This window comes from Pogona vitticeps, chromosome 2 (assembly GCF_051106095.1).
Source record: "Pogona vitticeps strain Pit_001003342236 chromosome 2, PviZW2.1, whole genome shotgun sequence".
NCBI classification, from domain to species: domain Eukaryota; kingdom Metazoa; phylum Chordata; class Lepidosauria; order Squamata; family Agamidae; genus Pogona; species Pogona vitticeps.
Genome location: NC_135784.1, coordinates 57,571,358 through 57,592,418, shown reverse-complemented (window position 1 = coordinate 57,592,418; position 21,061 = coordinate 57,571,358). Strand labels below are relative to the sequence as shown.

The 21,061-nt window shown below is 40.8% G+C and overlaps 1 protein-coding gene across 1 annotated transcript; it reads right to left on the bottom strand.

Moving 5' to 3' along the window:
* Positions 1-3,421: 3,421 nt before the first annotated feature.
* On the bottom strand, positions 3,422-18,065 carry TRH (thyrotropin releasing hormone). Its single transcript, XM_020802792.3, has 3 exons — positions 17,859-18,065; positions 15,829-16,034; positions 3,422-13,388 (listed from the first exon to the last, which is right to left on the bottom strand). Exons 2-3 carry the CDS (start codon positions 16,025-16,027, stop codon positions 12,853-12,855), a joined length of 735 nt encoding a protein of 244 aa, XP_020658451.1. The 5' UTR covers positions 16,028-16,034; positions 17,859-18,065; the 3' UTR covers positions 3,422-12,852.
* Positions 18,066-21,061: the final 2,996 nt, after the last annotated feature.

Below are 21,061 nucleotides of genomic sequence, written 5' to 3'. Positions count from 1 at the left end.
ACTATCTAATTAACACAGACAAAAAACCTTCCTTATTGGACGGTTAGGGTCCAAAAAGGAAATGGCAAGAATGAACATTGACATCCTGGGTGTCAGTGAACTAAAATGGACAGCAATGGGTGAATTCAATTCAGATGATTATCATATCTACTATTGTGGCCAAAAATCCCATAGAAGAAGTGGAGTAGCCCTCATAGTCAACAAAAGACTGCGAAAAGCTGTATTGGGATACAATCTCAAAAATGATAGAATGATTTCAATACGAATCCAAGGCAGACCTTTCAACATCACAGTCATCCAAGTTTATGCACCAACCACCAATGCTGAAGTGACTGAAATTGACCAATTCTATGAAGACTTACAACACCTTCTAGAACTGACACCAAAGAAAGATGTTCTCATTATAGGGGACTGGAATGCTAAAGTACGGAGTCAAGAGATAAAACGAACAGCAGGTAGGTTTGGTCTTGGAGTTCAAAATGAAGCAGGGCAAAGGCTAATAGAGTTTTGTCAAGAGATCAAGCTGGCCATCACAAACACTCTTTTCCAACAACACAAGAGCGACTCTAACACATGTAAGTCACCAGATGGGCAATACCGAAATCAGATTGATTATATTCTCTGCAGCCAAAGATGGAGAAGCTCTATAGAGTCAGCAAAAACAAGACCTTGAGCTGATTGTGGCTCTGATCATCAGCTTCTTATAGTAAAACTCAAGCTTAAACTGAAGAAAGTAGGAAAAACCATTGGGCTAGTCAGGTATATGAATACACAGTGGAAGTAAAGAACAGATTTAAGGAACTAGATTTGGAGGACAGAGCGCCTGAAGGACTATGGCTGGAGGCTCATAAAATTGTACAGGAGGCATCAACAAAAACCATCCCAAAGAAAAGGAAATACAAGAAAGCAAAGTGGCTGTCCAACGAGGCCTTACAAATAGCAGAGAAGAGAAGGAAAACAAAATGCAAGGGAGATAGGGAAACTTACAGAAAATGGAATGCAGACTTCCAAAGAATAGCAAGGAGAGACAAGAGGGCCTTCTTAAATGAGCAGTGCAAAGAAATAGAGGAAAATAATCGAAAAGGAAAAACCAGAGATCTATTCAAGAAAATCGGAGATATTAAAGGAACATTTTCTTCAAAGATGGACATGATAAAGGACAAAAATGGTAGGAACCTCACAGAAGCAGAAGACATCAAGAGGAGGTGGCAAGACGACACAGAGGAATTCTACCAGAAAAATTTGGATATCCCGGACAACCCAGATAGGGTGGTTGCTTACCTTAAGCCAGACATCCTGGAGAGCGAAATCAAGTGGGCCTTAGAAAGCCTGGCTAACAACAAGACCAGTGGAGGTGACGGCATTCCAGCTGAACTATTAAAAATCTTAAAATATGATGCTGTTAAGGTGCTACACTCAATATGCCAGCAAGTTTGGAAATCTCAGCAGTGGCCAAAGGATTGGAAAAGATCAATCTACATCCCAATCCCAAAAAAGGGCAGTGCCAAAGAATGCTCCAACTACCGTTAAATAGCACTCATTTCCCCATGCTAGCAAGGTTATGCTCAAAATCCTCCAAGGCAGGCTTCAGCAGTATGTGGACCAAGAACCCCCAGAAGTACAAGCTGAATTTTGAAGGGGCAGAGGAACTAAAGCCCAAATTGCTAACATGCACTGGATTATGGAGAAAGCTAGAGAGTTTATATATATGTATGAATTTACTGTATAAATTTATTTTTATAAATGTATAAATTTATATATGTGTATAACTGTTTATAAATGAATCAGCAAGTTTTTATTTGGACCCATTTCTGAGGGTCCCAATAAAAACTTGGTAGAATTCCTCAACCAGGACAGAGATTTCTTTTCTATGGGGCCTTTGAAAATTGAAATACATATGTAGAGAGCAACATTTGCAATTACTTGTTATGGAGTCTGAAATTTCAGTTTATTAGTGAATATGACAAAAAGATTTCCTTTTCACTCACAGGCAGTGCTCTTTTAAGACCTTTTTAAGGCATATTGCATGATTGTAGAAAATACTCTTCCCTTCTTCTGGCGGCATCCTGTGACTATGCAGATAGCCCCAGACCACACAGGCTGGCTGTATTCACAGGAGGCACAGTGACGAATGAAATGCTCAACCTCTAGCTCTGCAGCTGAGCTATCTAGTCAGCTATTGTCTTTTTGTTGTTGTTTAGTCGTTTAGTCGTGCCCGACTCTTTGTGACCCCATGGACCAGAGCACGCCAGGCCAACCTGTCTTCTACTGCCTCCCGGAGCTGGGCCAAATTCATGTTGGTTGCTTCGCAGACACTTTCCAGCCATCTCATCCTCTGTCGTCCCCTTCTCCTCTTGCCTTCACTCTTTCTCACCATCAGGGTCTTTTCCAAGGAGTCTTCTCTTCTCATGAGAAGGCCAAAGTACTGGAACCTCAGCTTCAGGATCTGTCCTTCCAGTGAACACTCAGGGTTGATTTCCTTCAAAATGGATAGGTTTGTTCTCCTTGCAGTCCAGGGGACTCTCAAGAGTCTCCTCCAGCACCACAGTTCAAAAGCATCAATGTCTTTTTAGAAATACTTAAATGAACAAATTGAATTAAGTTTTTAAGCATCCAGTTTGGAATACTAGTTTCAACCATCAGCTTCTGCTCTTCCAAACTGTATTGACTGGCTGTTAACCATAAAAGACCAGGCAGCTGCATAAAATAGATATGCTGCTGTGGCCTTACTGACGCTGTTGGGCTGCAATTCGCATCAGCTCTAGTTGAGTGTAGAGAAATCATGGCAGCTGCAGTCCCAAAAACATCTGGAGGCCTACAGCTGCCCCACCTCTCTCCTAGTGGTGCTGAATATTGTTGATATTAATAGGGGTCCTAGCTAGCACAATACGTTCATCTGTCATATGAATAATAAAATGATTCAGTCACTGAATAGATAAAGTTATGTTCTATGTAAATTTCATCAGGTTTTTATGAAGCACAAACTGTTCAACCGGATGTTCACTTGTCTCAAAAAATTTCATCAGAGCCTTCTTCCTTTGTGAGAAAATTCCTTCATCACCTTATATATTTCTTCTGAAACAGCAAACTGATGTGTGAACTACAATTGGTTATGACCCATTTTTTAAAAAACTAAAGTAGCTTTTGATGTTTATATACCTATTGTGTTTCCCTGAAAATGAGACACGATCTTATATTAATTTTTGCTCCAAAAAATGCATTAGGGCTTATTTTCAGGGGATGGTTTATTTTTTTCAGGTACAACCATCTACGTTTGTTCAAATACAGTCCTGTCATCATCTTCTGGTTGCAGCACAAGGTTGGAGGGCGGAGTTTCGCTTAACTGGGGCTTATTTTTGGGGTAGGGCTTATATTACGAGCATCCTGAAAAATCATACTAGCGCTTATTTTCAGGTTAGGGTTTATTTTCGGGGAAACAGGATATGACGTCAAGGATTTATAGATGGGCATTGCTCTAAGGAACATATGAGAAGGACATGCTGAAAAGGAAGACATCAAAGTATTCAAAGACAGCGATCCACAAACCATGTCCTGTGAAATCATCTTGCAAAACCACCACCACCACCATCATACATTGGAATAGGTGTTCCAAATGGACTACAAATAACCCATTTGAAATTTAACATGGCTTTTAAATTAGTTTTACAACACAGGTATCATCTATGGAAATATGATTCACGAAGGCCACTAGATGGTGCAGTTCGCTCATTGAAAGGACATGATTTTTCCAGTCCTTACTGCTCTGCTCTGCTCTGCTCTGCGGCTTGGTTTGGTAAGTCGTGCAACAATCTTCTATGAGCAATGTGAAACTGGAAGGCATATAACTGTGTGGCCAAATGGAGGGATAACAACGGGAGAGGCAACAGGAACGAAACAGATGCTCCAGTTTCCAGAGAAACAAGCACCATTACAAGGCACGAAAATACACAGCATCTCCTGAACTCCAGTTTGCCAAGTGCTACTAGTACAGATCACGTCATGTTTCCGGATTCCCCCCAGATTTGTGCCTTGCAGATGTGAGAGTTGATGCATAACTGGTCCACTTTTTCCTACTTTTCTCCTGCTGAAAATGAGCATAAATTATGGAGCATGTGAGCCAATAGTTCTCCAGATTTTTAATCTAGTTTCTAGTTGATTTTAACAAATCAGAGACAGACCTATTCCAAGGTCTCTACAGCATCAACAACTTTACATTAGTGCAACGTCAGTGTGACTTAAGACTAAACTCACAACCTGATGCCATACGAATGGGAAGTGTGTGTGTGTCTTTAACTAGTAGCAGGCAAGGCGCTGGGAGTTACTTTTGTTATTATTTCAGCATATTGGCAAAGGAGGCTTAACCAAGGAGGTGAGGAACTTTTACCTTTCCAATGTTTTGGACTACAAATTTTAACAATCCTTTACTGTTTGTCATGTTTGATGGAGCCAGTGGGAGGTGTGGGCTAAAAGCTGCCACAGTACCACAGTGTATGTTGTGGTATGGCTCTGGTTGTTGGGTGCTACCTTTTGTCATGGTCTTTATCTTTCTTGTGTTGGTCATTATTTATTAAGAGTCTGTGTTTTATATTTTTTTATTGACCTATAGAGAGTCTCTCATGTGGGCAAGCTGTTGTAAACTTACTTAGTGAGTTTCAGTCAACTTATATAAAGATTAATGTATTACTTTCAGCCTCTCGTGGATTTGATCCTAGTTCTTGTCCCTCTGTTCATAGTTAATTGTCTCCTTTTCAGTCAATGGGAAGGAAATAAAAACAACAGAACACAAGCAAGAAAAAGATGAAGCCCTACACCCACTGCATAGAGACTCAAGGGGATGCTGTGTATGAACTGAATTGATAAGTCACCTCTCTTGGACCACCAGCTTTATGCGCACTTTCTAGAGAGTAGCTGCATTGAGTCCCTTTTTGGGGAGAAAGTCAGGATATAAATGCAACAATGAAATAACTTGTATAACTCCCAGTGAACGTAGCAGGCCTTGGTTCTAAGTAAACATGCCCAAGACTGCATTATTAATCATCAAAATGAAAAACTTTAGGATTTTTGCTATTTCTGCAAAACTCCTTCAGACAATGAGTCATTAAAAATAATAATAAAGGGTTATTCAGACCCACACTTCCCCCAAATAAGACGCAGCACCTACTAATTATCATGATTTAACATGGAAGACAAGTATTTCCAGCCGCATCTTGTTGTGTGGGGGCCACAATGTCAGTGATGAGCTGGGGTGAAGTGAAATGCATGAGATGCTAATTATATGGCTTATCCCTGTCTACTTAGACCAGATCTGGGTTGGTTCGAACCAAGTTTGAAGAAATTTGTAAAAGTTGTTGTCAGGAAATCTACTTCATGCTTCATTTGCTGGCATTACTGAACAGTGAAACTTTTTGGAAACAAACCTCACGACTACAAGAGGGTGTTTTCTCCCCACTTTTCTGCCATCTAAGTTTTCTCCCATGTTCCTTCAATGCTATAATATACTACATGAGGGGGCAGTTTCAGAGGTATTGCCAGAAGTGTGCTGTGAGCAGGGAAAATTTTTGTCTTTGTCATCCCCCCATTCTTTCCACAGGCTCCCTTTTCCCAGGAATACGGATAATGGAACTTATTACCTTCGCTCCCACCCCAGTGAACTCCAGCTGGTGGTTTCTGAGGGTCCAAATAAAAAAATTGTTTTTGAAGAGGTGTTTGTGACTATTTTTGTAGAGATTGCCCGCCATGTAGTGAAGGAGAACTGTTGGTAACAGCACGGGCTTGTTCCTTACTTATGGAACTTGCATTTTGTCATTGGTCACCCAAAGATAAACATGGGCTTAATTTGCAGTTTTGATCAGTGGGCTATGTGTCTCCAAGCATCATGTTATGGGGGGAAAATAGGTTCATCATGAAAGACACAGAGATAAATAAAGAACTGCCTGAAGCCTGCGAGAGAGAGAAATAAAATCCGCCATATTTGCTAGATCAGACCAAAGCATGTACAGTAATCTATTTCCAGCATGCAGGCTGTGAGTGTCATTGCTTATATAGCCAGAAGAGTCCCCTTGGTTACCACAAGGCAGAAGGAGGAGGCATGTGTTTTCAGAAACACAAGATAACTTTAGAAACAAATTATTTCCACAGTGGGGAAACAGGATCTCTAAGAACAGACAAACACAAATTGAGCGTGTTGTCTGGAGTAATAATATTAACTGACTGTTGCAAGAGAGAAGGGGAGAGGTATGGGATGGAGTGGTTGGAATGGAACAGGAAAATTATGTACTGCAATGTTTAGGTACAGGCCCCAATGCTGTCCCATTAATCTACTATATTTCAAAAGCAGGAAGCTTCCACGTGACAGCTATTCCTTCGTTTGTCTTCAGCCTCTGGTTTTCAGTAGTATACTGCTTCTAAATACAGTGGTGCCTCGCTAAACAGTTACCCACCATGACAGTTTTTTCGCTAGACATTGGCTTTTTGCGATCGCTATAGCAATTCGCAAAACAGTGATTCCTATGGGGGAATTTCGCTGGACAATGTTTGGTCCCTGCTTCGCAAACCGATTTTCGCTAGATGACAATTTTGACAGCTCCTTCCGCGCTCGCAAAACAGGTGTTTTCTGGACCTAAGCTTCACAAGACAGTGATTTAAACAGCTGATCAGCAGTTCGCAAAGTGGCTTTCCTATGGCCGATCTTCGCTAGACAACGACAATTCTTCCCCATTGGAATGCATTAAACAGGTTTCAATGCATTCCAATGGGGAAATGCTTTTTGCTAGACAATGATTTCGCTAAACAGCAATTTCGGTGGAACAGATTATCATCGTCTAGCGAGGCACCACTGTACAGTTTCTGTTTAACTGATGTAGCTAATAATAAATTAACTGAAGATTCTGAAACATTTGCCATCTTGGATATATAATATATGTTCATTGGTATATATTGGTTTTATTGGTTTCATTGTTTTAAATTTGTAAACTGCCCAGAGTAGACCTTTGGTCTAGATGGGCAGGATAGAACTCCAATAAATAAATAAATTAATTAAATTTGTAGGCAAGGTTTTTATGGTGCAGTTGGTGCTTTGGTCACAGAATCTGACAAAAGGTCCAGATCCAGAGTCATCATCTTCCATGTATAACCCACCTGTGTTCCCTGCTGCTTTGTTTTTCCTCACCACATAAAATTCAGTAAGGAGGAAACAATAGAATGGCTGCATGGGTTGTGGGTTTTTTGTTTTGTTTTGTTTTGTTTTGTTTTTTTGGTCGCTACCCAGCTGAGTGCACCTATTGTTCATATATTTGGAACTGAATCAGATACAATAATGACTAAACAACAACAACAACAAAAATTTAAGGTCAGCTCCCAGATTCTCAGAGCCAGACAATTCTCATTTTAAAAGCCAACCCATATAGAGGCCTGTTCCTCTTCTCATGATATCTCCTCTAAGCCAAGACAAGATATGCAACATGTGACTTGGGTGCAATGCCAACCTCAAGACTACCTTCCTGTATTTTGCCCCTTGAATATTGTCAGAACATGTTCAGATCACATTTACGCAATCTGATATCCTATAGATGTACTACACTACAACTCTTCCATCTTCAGGCACCATGAATTGACTAGAGATTATGGGCGTACAAGGTTGAAGGAGGCCAGCTGAGAACATTGAAAAATACTATTTTTATTGATGCATTTGATTTTTAAAAAATATGTTTTAATTGCATTTCTTTTTATTTAAATTTTTCTTCTGTTACCTGCCTTGCATGCCATTTTCAGTCCAAAGAATGAGATATATATTAAGCTTCTGCCAGAATGTTTTAAGATTTTTAAATTTTTGCTTTTTCTTTTAATTTCCAAACTTATATATTACTTGTACCCTGATTGTGCAGAAACCACTCCTTTTTAAAGTGACTTTGGCCAGAAATAAATGTTAGAGATAGCCTGTACTTTAGAGCTAAATGCATGTGAATGTTGCAGAGAAATGATTGAGAGTCTTTCCATGTTTGTGAAATCAACCTATGTCTTAAAGACCAATCATGAAACAAAAGCCACCTAATCTGCATAACTCCAGACAAGAGAAAAGCTCTTCCTGTGATGCTCCAACACTCACATTAGTTAAGAATTTCCCAAATGGGAGCCATCTCTCATGTCTTTTCTAGCCTCAATTCCACTTCCATGTGCTCAACTCCCTGAGATGAGTATCAGAAGAAACATGTGTGACCAGCAACAATATGTTAAAGTATGGAGAGCTTCTGTTCACTGTTCCAGACTGGTAATCGTATTTTTCCCAAACAAGTTATCACTCCATTCTATTTCCTCCATGGTTTTCTGTCTTCTCCCAAACAGGCACCCTACAGGTGTTTGACATGCCCTTTGATGTAGGCTGGGATGTTGCTCTTTGCAGAACTACAGAAAAGTGAAGTTGGAGGGGCCTAGAAGGTCATCAAGTCCAACCCCCTGCTCAGCACGGGAAGACCGCTTTGGTCCTTTTGTTTCTGAGTGGCCCCTTGTGGAGCACAGTCCTTCAGCACTGTCAGTTCAGTTCATTGTTAGAAGGATCAGTGATGATGGTGCTGAGTAGACACTGCATTCCTAATATTATCTCCCAAAAAACATCATCTGCCTTCTGCCCCTACTATGTCACCCCTTTTGAACAGTTTTGTGATAAATAGATTAAGGCTTACTATCTGAGGAGCGCTGTTGTGTATGGAAGTCATATCAGTAGTGCCTTAAACAGTGAGGTGAAGCCAGTTGTTTAATATTTGGACGTTGTCATCTGGTCAATTTATTCTAAGGCACTGGATACAGCTCTCCTCTTTCTGCATTAACCAAGCAGGCGGCAGCTCACCCATGTATGTGAGATGAATGTCACCACAGCGATTCCTTAATAGGAAAAGCAATTCAGTTAAATGTTCTCAACTCAGTTAGAGGCCAGGTTGCTAAGGTGGGAAATAATCCAGAACATTTGGAGCCTACTAAACGGAATGCTCTGAGACTCGGGGACTTGCACCTCTTGACCCTGCAAGTTGAGTTACAACATACCTTTGCTCTAAGAAAAAAAATATCAAAGCCTTCTCATCCGGACTTCTCAAAAGTCAGAACATAGAAGAAGGGGCCCTATTCAAGAGATGAAAAGCAGGCATCACCAGGAAGCAACATTTTCGGTATGAAAAACAGAGCAGCCATACCCCTTTGCAACCTACTCTTGCATAAATATTTTGAAAGTGTATTTGATCATCCATTGTCCCTCATATTCCTATGATGTTTATTAATGTTCTGTGCAGATTTACCAGGTTTGGACAGTAACCACCAAAATGACACATATTATTTATTTAATTATAAATACTGTAGCTATTTTGCCAGCTATGTCAGCTACTGTTTTTTGTCAGGACAAGCAGACCCAGTAGTCTGTGTTGTGCATCTTTGGTGTTAAAATGAAGTGGCAAACCTGTCGCCAGAGACTCATATTCAGTCTTTGTCCTAATTTCCTGCAGCCCATAGAAATCATGCAGCATAGAGAAGGGAAGCAAGAGAGATGAAATGGCATCGATAGAGAAGGGGGGGTGGCATGGCGTGCACACACAGCTGCGGCACATTGCAGGCTCCGCCCACCTTTGTCTCTGGTCTTATCCACTCTGGTTTCCAGTTCCACCCACCGTAAACATGTGGCCATCAACAGATCACTAACAAGAGAACAGAGCCTTCAGGAGAAAAAAAAATTCTCCACTACTCTTGTGCCCAGAAGTCAAGCTCTTGTATGAAACTATTTAAGGAAACTGCTAGTTGGTTTATTCATGTTGCAGTCTATTTTATTTATCATACACAAGCAGAGAGAGAGAGAGAGAGAGAGAGAGAGACTCGGCTTTTCTTGTACGGACCTTTCTTTTGTACTAATGCAGAATACATGCAGTTACCATCATCATACACAGGTTTTGAAGATATATATGGGGCGGTTACAGGACTCTCCCCCCCATGTTGAGTTGCTTTTCATTTTTCTTTTTAATCAAGTGGATGTTGGTCATTTGGCAGACTGTTTATTTGCGGTTAGTTGTACAATCCAAAAAGACAACTGAATCGGGACAGTTGTTCATGAAGCATATTTGTTGACTTGAACACCTTTCGCCTACAGAAAGTGAAGACATTTTGTTTTGGAACAGTTGAAGAAGAGTCTTAAATGAAAAGCTCCACAGTAAGATGAAGATGCATGCTTGTTGCAATTTACAAGTATTATATTGTGAATCCATTTGTGGACAAGTGTCTTGGTTTGTTAAAATACACATGCTATTTCTGTATGTCCACTGATCTCTTCCTTAACAGAATGGCAATCTGATGTACCTTAGGCAGCAGAGAGAAGACACTGGTGGCTCACAATAATAAAGGAGAGCTCTATATTAAGATACCTCTACCACACACACATATTGCCTCTTTGTCACATGAAGATGTCATCCAATATATCTAGAGGGCACTAGATGGGAAAGACCTAGGCTGGAGATGTGAGATAACAGGGTCCAATAGAAAGGATGTAGGTTCATTAATTCAGTATATACAGTATACTGGTGGAATATACCTATCATGACTGTAAAAATACCAAGAGAAATTCAAAATATCCCCATCTCCACCCCATAATCCACAGTGGTTTTTACTCATGCTGGTAAATCAGGCTGCTTTCAGGAAGTTGCTTGGTCTTGGTTCCATTTTTGCTAATTTCCCTTGAACATCAGAGTGCAGGCTGTTGGGCTCAGTTATATATAAATTTCCCAACTATCAGAGCAGTACAACAATGGAACCAACAACCTTGAGATGTGATGAGCACTCCAACTCTGGAGTCCTTCAATAAAAAAATTGGACAACCATCTGTCAGATCTGCTTTGATTTGGATTCCTGCATTGCGCAGGGGGTTGGGCTCGGTGGCCTTACAGGCCCCTTCCAACTCTATCATTCTATGATTCTATATAAGCAGCCCTGTCTTGTCCCTGATTATCCACCTTGCAAGCAGCAGCAGTAACAGTCGGGACAATGTTGTTCCTGCTGCCTTTATGTCATACCTCAACTCAGATAGTTTTAAACTACAGGTGGGGAATGTATTATTCTTCGAATGTTGCTGGACTGCAACTCTCATTGACTGAAGCTACCATAGCCTATGATGAGGAAGGGTGGAAACTGCAGTCATGCAATGTCTAGAGGACAACACAATCCCCATCTCTTCTTTTAAAAGACACACTTTGTCCATATCATATATTAGCAACCAAACTGAGGCTGTAAGAAACTGCCAGTAATTTACATTGGCCACTTTTATATTTCTCAAATCCCTCGCTGCTTCTCTTTAATTGATGAAGATTGTATGATTTATTATACGTTTGTCCTGTTGCTTGTTGCCAAGGATAAAGATTAATCCAGATGTTATTCTCATCAGTCTTATCAACACAATCATGGTTTCCAAGTTTTTTTTAATGTTCACTGCCCAGAGTGGAGGAAATTCACAACTTCATGGATTCAGATCACTTAATGAGCTCTTCCAAACCAACTTTTCCTAGCCTGGTGCCCCAGGTATGAACAGATGGGAGTAGCCCAACGCCTCTGAAAGGGAATGTAGTTTTGGGAGGCTGTTGTAAACAAGGCAACCAAGATGGTATATGCTAATTTATTATGAAAAAGCATGTCCATGTGCTGAATTTGCATGTGTAGAAACGAATGCAGTCACCTTCCAACTTATGAAGTCCCACCTGTCTCCATTACTTCATCCTGTCCTGGTCCCTTTCTTTATCCATCAGTAGTGCAGGTACAGTAGTTCCCATGGTGGATATGCTAATATAACTCATGCTGGCATATGACAAAAGTCACACACTGGGCTCACTGTCTCACCATTTGTTCAATTCACAGTATCCAGCTTACTATGCCAGCATGAAGCTTCTCCATGGAAATGCTATTCGCTGGAAACATTTGCCTATTTGAAGCAGCCCCAGGATTAAGTGGATGGACTTCTGTTCAGCAAAGGAATTGCAGTTGATTGTGAGATTATATTTCTCTGCCATGATAGATATTATAAGATGATTGGAGAGAACAGTGGGGGGGGGGTCCTTCCCTGCACACCATTGACCTTTTTGGGGTGGGGGCAAGGGGCATAGGTGGGAGGGAATTCTACTGCTCTCTCTGACAAGTAATTGGAGGTAACTACGGTGTTCCCAAATATGCCTCTTGCTTTTCTATTAGGAAAAACAGCAGTGTGTGTGGAAAATCTTGGCCTGTGGGGAAAGGTGAAAAAAAGTGAGAGACGCTTCCCCTGAACTTCCACGAGGCTTGTGGGTAAAAGGGGCAGACTTCTCTTTCCTGCTCTGCTCAAAACCTTTTGAAGGAAATGGCCACAAAACAGGTAGACATGCCACTTTGTCAAGGGGGGGATAATCATATATTATTATGAGAAACCTATCACTGGGAAGCCTTAGTTGGTTTCCCAGCTGTGAACGACAGGATTCACATCTGACCATCCTCTCATTTTGATTGTACCTGCCTTCCTGCCTGCATCTTTGGCCTTGAGATCTCTAGAGAGAAAAGAAAGCTTGGAATCATCCTTTCTCAACGTGTTTTATTTTACAAAGGGAGATGAGCCTAATAATGGGACTCTCATGGAGACAATCCCATCCTGTCCTCAAAAGGCAAACTACGTGTCCACACACTGCTCATTCTGGACCATACCAGTCCAGAAAGGAAGATACTTCAAAGACCTACCCAGTGAAGTAGGTCAGCAAGCAGAGAGTCAGGGGGAGGGGGAAGGGGTGGAGCTTTGAATAGTTATCAGGAGGAGGAATAATTCGAAGGGATGTAAACAATGAACAAACACACAGAGAAAGAGGCCCTTCCTCACTCCTCGGCTTCCACCTCCCCATCCAACAAAGCCCTTCTTCCAGGATGTTGACGCTTCTCTTCTGCCCTCCCTTTGCTGATGCTATCTAGCAACTCCAACAGCAGGCTACCTTTGCTGCATTCCAAGGCGTCATGTGGGTCGCAGGGGAGAATGGAGTCTGGACTCTCTGAACCTAGGTACCTCTTGCCCGGATGCTGTCGCTTCTCAAAGGTCTGCTCGCCTTCTTCTGTCTCCTCGTCCCAGCCTCTCTTGCCAGGGTGCTGTCGTTTGCTGTACACCAGATACCTCTTGCCTGGGTGTTGCCTTTTGGATAATTCATTCAGATAAGCTAGCTGGCTGCTAGGGATGTCAAGGTATGGATCCCACAGGGATCGTTTGCCAGGATGCTGCCTTTTCTCCAGTTCTGTGTAGGGATCGACATCGTTGTTTTCCTCTCTCTTTCCAGGGTGCTGCCTCTTCTCCAAATCATGCAGAGATCTCTTCCCAGGGTGTTGCCTTTTGGAAATCCAGTCTAGCTGGGAAGAGTCTGACTCTGCCCAAAAAAACAGGCAACATTAACATACCTTAGAAGCAGCATTGTTGCTACGGCTGCTATTGTTGTAAGTGGTTGTCGAGGGTGGAAGTGTTTTGTCCTTAAAGTCTATGGGTCAGAACACATATTAGAAGCCCTGCTGTCTCCCAATGACCAGTTACACAACAATATACAGTATTATTATTATTTCTGTTTTATAAAGCCCATCAAATGTTGGCTTGTCAATAGAATAATAGAAATGACAATCTATAGAAAATCAAAAGCCAAGGATGGATTATAAATGCTGTAAGCCGCCCAGAGACCTTCGGGTAGTGTGGGTGGCATAAAAGTTAAATAAATAAATAAATAAATAAATAAATAAATAAATAAATAAATAAATAAATAAATAAATAAATAAATAACTGGCATTGATACTAGCACTAACATTTATATTCTCCATTTCTTCCCAGTTAGCTCAAGATTGTATATGTCGGTTTCAACACTGTGAGGTAGGTCAGGCTGGGAGACTGTGACTTGTCCACAGTCACCCAGTAGGTTTCAGAGCCAAATGGGGATTTAAACCCATGTCACTGGCCAGCACTCTAACCACTAGGTAGCTCTAATTAAAAAAGCAAACTAAATTGCTAAATTAGAATCTACATTCTAATGATAGTGGGCTCTCGACTTACGAACTTAATCCGTATTGAAAGGTGGCTCTTAGGTCGAAAAGTTTGTAGGTCGAATCTGCATTGCCGATAGGAATGCATTGAAAACCATTTAATCTGTATCTGCTCTTTTCCGTCCATAGAAACTAATGGGAAGCTGCTATTCCGCCTTCTGCCACTAGAGGGGGATATTTTTTCTTTTTTTTTCTTAGGCAGGGAACAGTTTGCAAAGCACTTTAGAAATCTTTTTTTCAACGAGGCCAATTTAAAATCATGTTTTAAAGCATGTTGTGCTGATTTTTTCAGCACAAAGACACACAGGCAGGCTTTTTAGGTGCTGAGCAAGCCTCCCCAAGCCTCTTCAGAGCCAGCCAATCAGCTGATAGGCGGGGAGAGGAGGGTGCAAGAGGGAGGGAAATCATAAAATGGCTGCCAGGCTCCCTTCTGGGTGTTGGCTTTTAGCTGTTTCCTGCTCTTTTTCCTGCTGTTTGGGGGCTACCAAGGCCTGGTAAGTGACTTTCTTTTATTTATTTTTAAGTTTCTGACCCTTTTTCCCCCTCCAGAAGCCTAGTATGTCGAGTCCTTATTTTAGGGCGGGTGTGTAAGTTGAATTGTTCGCAAGTAGGGTCGTTCGTAAGTCGAGACCCCACTGAACCCCAGTTCTTGTTTTGTTTCCTTTCCTTTCCTTTTAAGCATGCACTGCTCCTGGATACGGAATGAATATCTCATCTTATGAGGCTCTCAGATAATAAGATCTGAAGAAACAAGTCTAAGTCCTACAGAAACGGTTTCTCTTGAAGGAGGTACAGCAAAGAAGTGCCTACAGTGTTCTGGCTTGCTAGAGAGCAAACTGAAATAGTTATACTCCCCAGGTAAGCCATCATAGAGTCACAGGACTAAATAGATGAGCCCCATCCTGAAGGTATTTAGACAGGCTGTGTCAAAGATGCTGTAGTTGCATCCTGCATGGCAAATCCAGAGGATGGACTACATGATCTCCAAGATGCTTTCCAACTCTGTGATTGTGAAATTTTCTTACACAGACTAATCTGTATCTTTTAAGGCAAAGGAAGGCAGACTTCAGGCTTGTGGGATTTACTTTGGTTCCTGCTAGAATTTCAGCTTCCAGCAAATGGATCCAGATGCAATATGGTGTTTTGGAGAGAAACCAATAATCTTTTACAGAGCTTGTCCAGAATCATATAATCGGGGATAACCTCCCAACAGAAAAGTAACTGTAGTAATTCTGAGGGATTCAAAAAATCTGAGATTATCAAGTACTGTTAAACAGTTCGGAGTTTGTCGACTCTCATCAGTCCTCTGCAGATCACTACAGATCTATATATAGGTCCAGATGTACCTTCAACATACCTTAAGGCTTAGGGGAAGCTCCTTATGCATAGTCAGACCCCTGCATCATAGTGAGATGCAGGGGTTTTCTAGTGTTCCAGACCATTTTTTTCTAGCCCATATCGGGAAATACCAGGGATTGTACCTGTGAGGAAAATATCTCGTAGAAGCTAGGCTAATGTAGAACTCAGAAGGAAAGGATGCAAAAGTTATTTGAAGGACCCAATAAAACTGATTGCATGTTTATTACCAGCAGCAGAGCAAGGTAATAAAGAGATCAATTTATTAGTAGATCAGTAAACTTTTTCTATCCTAAAAGCTGTTACTGATCTGCCCTAAATACAAAGCACTTGAAGGACCTTTCTGGGAAGGAAAGCAATATATAAACAAACAGAAGAATGGATTTCAGCTTGGGTTGTCCCAGAAGCCCCTCAAATCCCGCTTACCTTTGTTAGGATCTTCATCATCTTCCTCCACTTTCCTAAAAACAGACCTCAATAGGATGTTTTCTGCCTTTTGGACAATGTCATCCAGATGGCTTTTTTCCTCATTCTCATCTCCCTCTGGAAGCAGTTGCCCCACGTTAACAGAGACACTGATGAAAGCCAGGGACAAGAGCAGCAGGAGCCACTGAGCAGGTGCCATTGGGGTCCTGCAAGCAAAACCAGGGTGGTGGAGTATGAAATAAATATGGTGACAGATGCCATATTCTTACCTAGTCAGAGAAATGTGGGGTGTCTAGGGGTTAAATGCAAGCTCTTCTGCTGTTACGCAGTAGCCGCCCAGGGTGATGACTTACTTCTCTCTCTTAATTTTCTGGACAGCCTTTCGGTTTGCATGAAGGTCTTCAAATGAATGGGAATGGCTGCTTTGAGAAAAGTTGGGGGCGAGTCAGTCGAAAAATATGTACTGGTATTGTTTTATCATCCTCAACTAACAATAAAATTCTCTCTCTCTCTCTCTTTCTCTGTTTCTCTCTATTCCTCCTGTCATCTCCACATGTAACTAAAACAAATACCCACTCTAGTATGGGTTTTCAAGCTCCCCATTTGATGAAGACCTAAAACTATATAATGTCTGCGAAGGCTTTCACGGCCGGGATCTAATGGTTGTTCTGGGTTTTTCAGGCTCTTTGGCTGTGTTCTGAAGGTTGTTCTTCCTGACGTTTCGTCAGTCTCTGTGGCCGGCATCTTCAGAGGACAGCAACCAATATATAATGTTTATTTTGAAATGCCAGATTAGATCTTGTTACATATTATACATATGATGTGTAAAGATGCAACAACAACAACAAAAAAACAATGCCTGTATGGGCAAGCTGCACAGTCCCAGGGTGCCCCCCCGAAGAAGGGAATGGTTAAACACTTCTGAGTATTCTCTATCTGGTAAACCCAATAAAACAGCAGTCCCTAAACTTTTTGGGACCGTGGACTGGCTGAGCCTCTGAGGAAGGTGGGGCATCCCCCCGTGCTCGCATGCGCACTCTCGGGCACATGTGTGAAGCAGTGAGAGAGTATGCATGTGCCTGCCAGCACCGGTGTAAGTGCTCCCCCACCCCTTCGCGCATGTGCAGGAGTGCCTGCACACCCGCCAGTGCACTTGCCCACTCCTTCGCACAGGCACTCGGGCACATGTGTGAAGGGGTGGGGAAGCGCTTACACCAGCGCTGGCACGTGCATGCGTGAAGCAGCTGTGGGGAGGGAGTGTGTGCAGGGGGGGTGGGAGGTCTGTCTCCGCAGCCCAGTCTGGCTGAGACCATGGACCGGCACCGGGCCACTGACCAGGGGTTAACGACCTCTGCTATAAAGGGTCTTCGTAAATCAGAATTGACTGAATGCAATTATTATTATCTTTTTAAAATCATATTATTGCTTGCTTAAAATGTTTTCCATTCTTAAAGAGCTGTTTTGTTTCATCTTTCATGAAAAGCAATAATTATTTCTGAGTTTTTATGGAATTTATAAAATGCTCTTGAAGCATCCAACATAAAAGACATACTGTTATCTCTTCTCATTAAAAAGTAAATGTTATAAAGGCACTTTGGGTCATGACTCAAAATGCGAAAGACCAAACCATACTTGAACATGTTGGCAAATATTTAGGCTAAGAAGAGAAAGAGAACAGCACATTTGCCAATTTAATTCCCCCCACACACTCATTTGGTAAACAATTGCATTTTTGTAAAGCAACTGCTTCCACCCGATTAACTTAGAGATGAATAATCAGAACTCACTACTTAAAATGAAATATTTTGCTAGGTAAAAGAAATGCAGATCTTCTGAAGTGACCAGTGACATTCAGAATAGGCACATTTCTCTCCCTTCCCCACAGTAAATAGCATGATTTTATAAACAGCAAAAATATAAGAGATTAACATCTGTATATTAGCAGATAGACTTGAATGCTGTTACTCAGCTTTAATCTCTGTAAGAAGGGAAAACTTTAAGGCAAGCAATGAAATCCAAAGCAAACTTACCTGCTGCCTTGGTGCTTTATTCCTTGCCTGAGGTTTCCACAGAGTTGCTTCAGCTCACTATGTTCCAGCAGCTGTTGAGACGACTGTGCTTCAAAGTTACCTTCGTCCTTTGGAGCACATGAGACATCCAGCTGAACTGCTGCTGAGTTCTCCTTCCCGGTTTCATTCTCCTCTCCTTCTTATACAGTGCTGTCTCTGGACCCATTATGCAAATGGTCATGAGGTAACGTACACGACATGTTGTGTTTTTCCCCTCCCCTCTTTTTCTCTGATGATGACAGTGATCTGAAATTTTGTCCACATGTTAAAGTCCTGACAGTTGGGAACAGACCTCAACAATTACAGTGGAGGGTGGGGGGGGGTCGAGGGGAATGTTCAAAAAATATAGTACAAAATGGGGAATGTTTTTGACAAATAAAGTGAAATAAGAAAAATAATAATGACATAGATTGATCTAATCTGTATATTTCAGGAATGTTGTTCTTCCAACTGAAGATTCTGAATTTTGCCAATGTTTGTGGGAATTGAAACTGAGCCCAGATGATTAACGAAAGTCCTGCAGCTCCCCATGGCAAAAGGCACTTATATTTAAGTTTAAAATTTTACACATGGGGCAGAGGACCAAGGGAAAGCAGAAAGTGAGATTTCCATATAAACTACCTATGTGTAAATACGTGTCTGCTCTACAAATGTAAATGAATTACACAGCATTCTTCATCTATGGGTAAGAGCCTGTCTTTTCCACTCTATGTACCTATACAGTATTAGATGACTGATCTGATAATTTTACAAAATATGATCTAGAAAAAGTTAATAAATTTTATAATCTCACGTATTCCCATGGGGAAGAGGTAAGCATGGTTTAGTTATCTCATTATTATTATTTTCTTCAGACCAAAATCTTTGCTTATTTTTGAGTTGGGTTCACTGAAATTTGAAGAGAATTTTATCATATAATCTAGAAAGAGAAAGTTCTTATTGACTCTGAAGTTTATCTGTTGAGTCAGGGAATCTGACACCTGAACATCTCTGTAAAAGCCCTAAAGAATGTTACAGACCAGTGGTTCTTAACCTTTTCAGACCCCTTTTAAATATTTTTGTTGCTGCAGACCACCAGGACTTAACTCAAGGTTTAAAAACTAAAATCCATCAAATATTTATTTAATGTTTCTCATGAAGCATCTCATCAATAGATATTCATTGCTATAACAGCAATATTTTAAAGATAACTGGAATAAGCTTCATTTTGCTACGAACACAATGCACCTTCATCAACAGTAACAGTTCTTTTATGTTTCAGATTCAACCAGCAATCCATTTTAAGGCTCAGCCAAAATGTATTGTTACAAAATTCACTGTGATAATATTGAAGTCACTTTACCCGACAATAACCAAATGGTTTTGTTGGCCAAAATCAAAGGAGAAACATGATCACAAAGTTTGTCTGACTGACTGACACTCTCTTCTCACACCATCTGATTGTCTGAGCAGTAGCAAGAAATGTCACGTGCCCTCTCTCAGCCACTCAGCATAATTCACTTGCATTTTCTCACTGTGTGCAGAAATATCAAACAGTTATTTACTGTAAAATAGTTATTTTTGTAATCGATTTTTACTTTTTAATTGTTTTTAGTGGAGGAGGTAGATTAGAAAAACCAAGTTTCACACAAACAAGAAAGGGAAATTACGATTTTGTTCTACGTTTTCTTTCTTTCTTTCTTTCTTTCTTTCTTTCTTTCTTTCTTTCTTTCTTTCTATTTTAACTGCGAAAGATCGTAACATTTCTTGAGGCCTTCATGGACCCCCTGTGAGGATCCACTGACCATAAATTAAGAACCTATGTTATAGGTCTCTTGGTTAAAATCAGAAACCCATGTTTATCACAGCTGGCATAGATCAATTGATCGATCAATTGATTTTTATACCATCTATCTACCAAAGTCCCTATTCTGGGTGGTGTACAACAAAATCCAAAGCACATATATTATAGAATCAACTACAAAAGACACTAATAGACTATAATTACAAATGCAGTCACTCCTCACTTAACAACCTACCTCTTTAACGACTGCTTGGACTTACGCCCATCTCAACCCCTTGTAAATGCCTGCTTCTGTCTTCACCATGCCCCTTCTTGACAGCACGTGACTTATTACTCCTATATACAGTATTTTTGCTCCTTGCTTATCATCCAATTCGCTCAACAACCTACTTGTAGGAACAGAACTCGGTCATAAAGTGAGGAGTGCCTGTAACAAGAGAGGCAGCAAAAATGACAGTTCCCTTCATACAAGACTTTCCTCCTCTGTCCTAATTAACTGGGAAGGCCCTCCACAAAAGCTTCCCCTAAAAGCTCTGTTTTCAGGAGCTTTTTAAAAGTGCAAAGGGAGGGTGCCTGATGGATTTTCTGTGGCAGGGCATTCCATAGACAGGATGCACTGCTGAGAAGGCTTGATTTCTGGTTGACGCAGACATGATGGGGTCAAATATCTTGGAAGAAGATATGCAGAGAAGTAACAGGATCCCAAACCATTTCGGGCTTTATATGTTAGAACCAGGACCTTGAACCTGGCATAGAAGTGGACCAGTAACCATTTTTCCCCAATTAAGGTTAATTCAAGGATTAAATCAGGCAACCATTCCCAATGCTATCAAAACATATCTGAATTTCAAGGTATAAGTCTTTTCAATGTTGCAATGATTCCAGGCAACATCAGCTTGTCTAATTCTACAAATTTTATTTATCTACATTGCCTCTATGTTCCATAAGCACAGAAATACTTCAAAGTTTGAAAATATTCAAAAGTCTTACAGCTGTGGGAAAACTGTAGGCAGAAATGATTAAACAACAAATCCTTCCAACTGTAAAAAAAACTGCAGACATGACTGCCATCCAAAATTCATCACAAACAAAAGTACATTAAAAAAATAAAACTTAAGTTGCAGGCAGAACTTAAATCATGTTATAATTAAGTTTCAAAATAGGTGTAGCTTACATTCTAAAAATACAGATGCTTATAGCCTAAACAGGCACACTTAGAAAATAAAAGGCAGACAATACTGCTCTAAAGCACATCATTTAAAAGTAAAAAGCACTATAACTTAGAATATATATAAGATGTTTTACACGTGGCATATGACTCCAGAAAATTTGTCGAAAATGTATACAGATGTATCAATGTGTGTTGGAAATGTGAAGCACA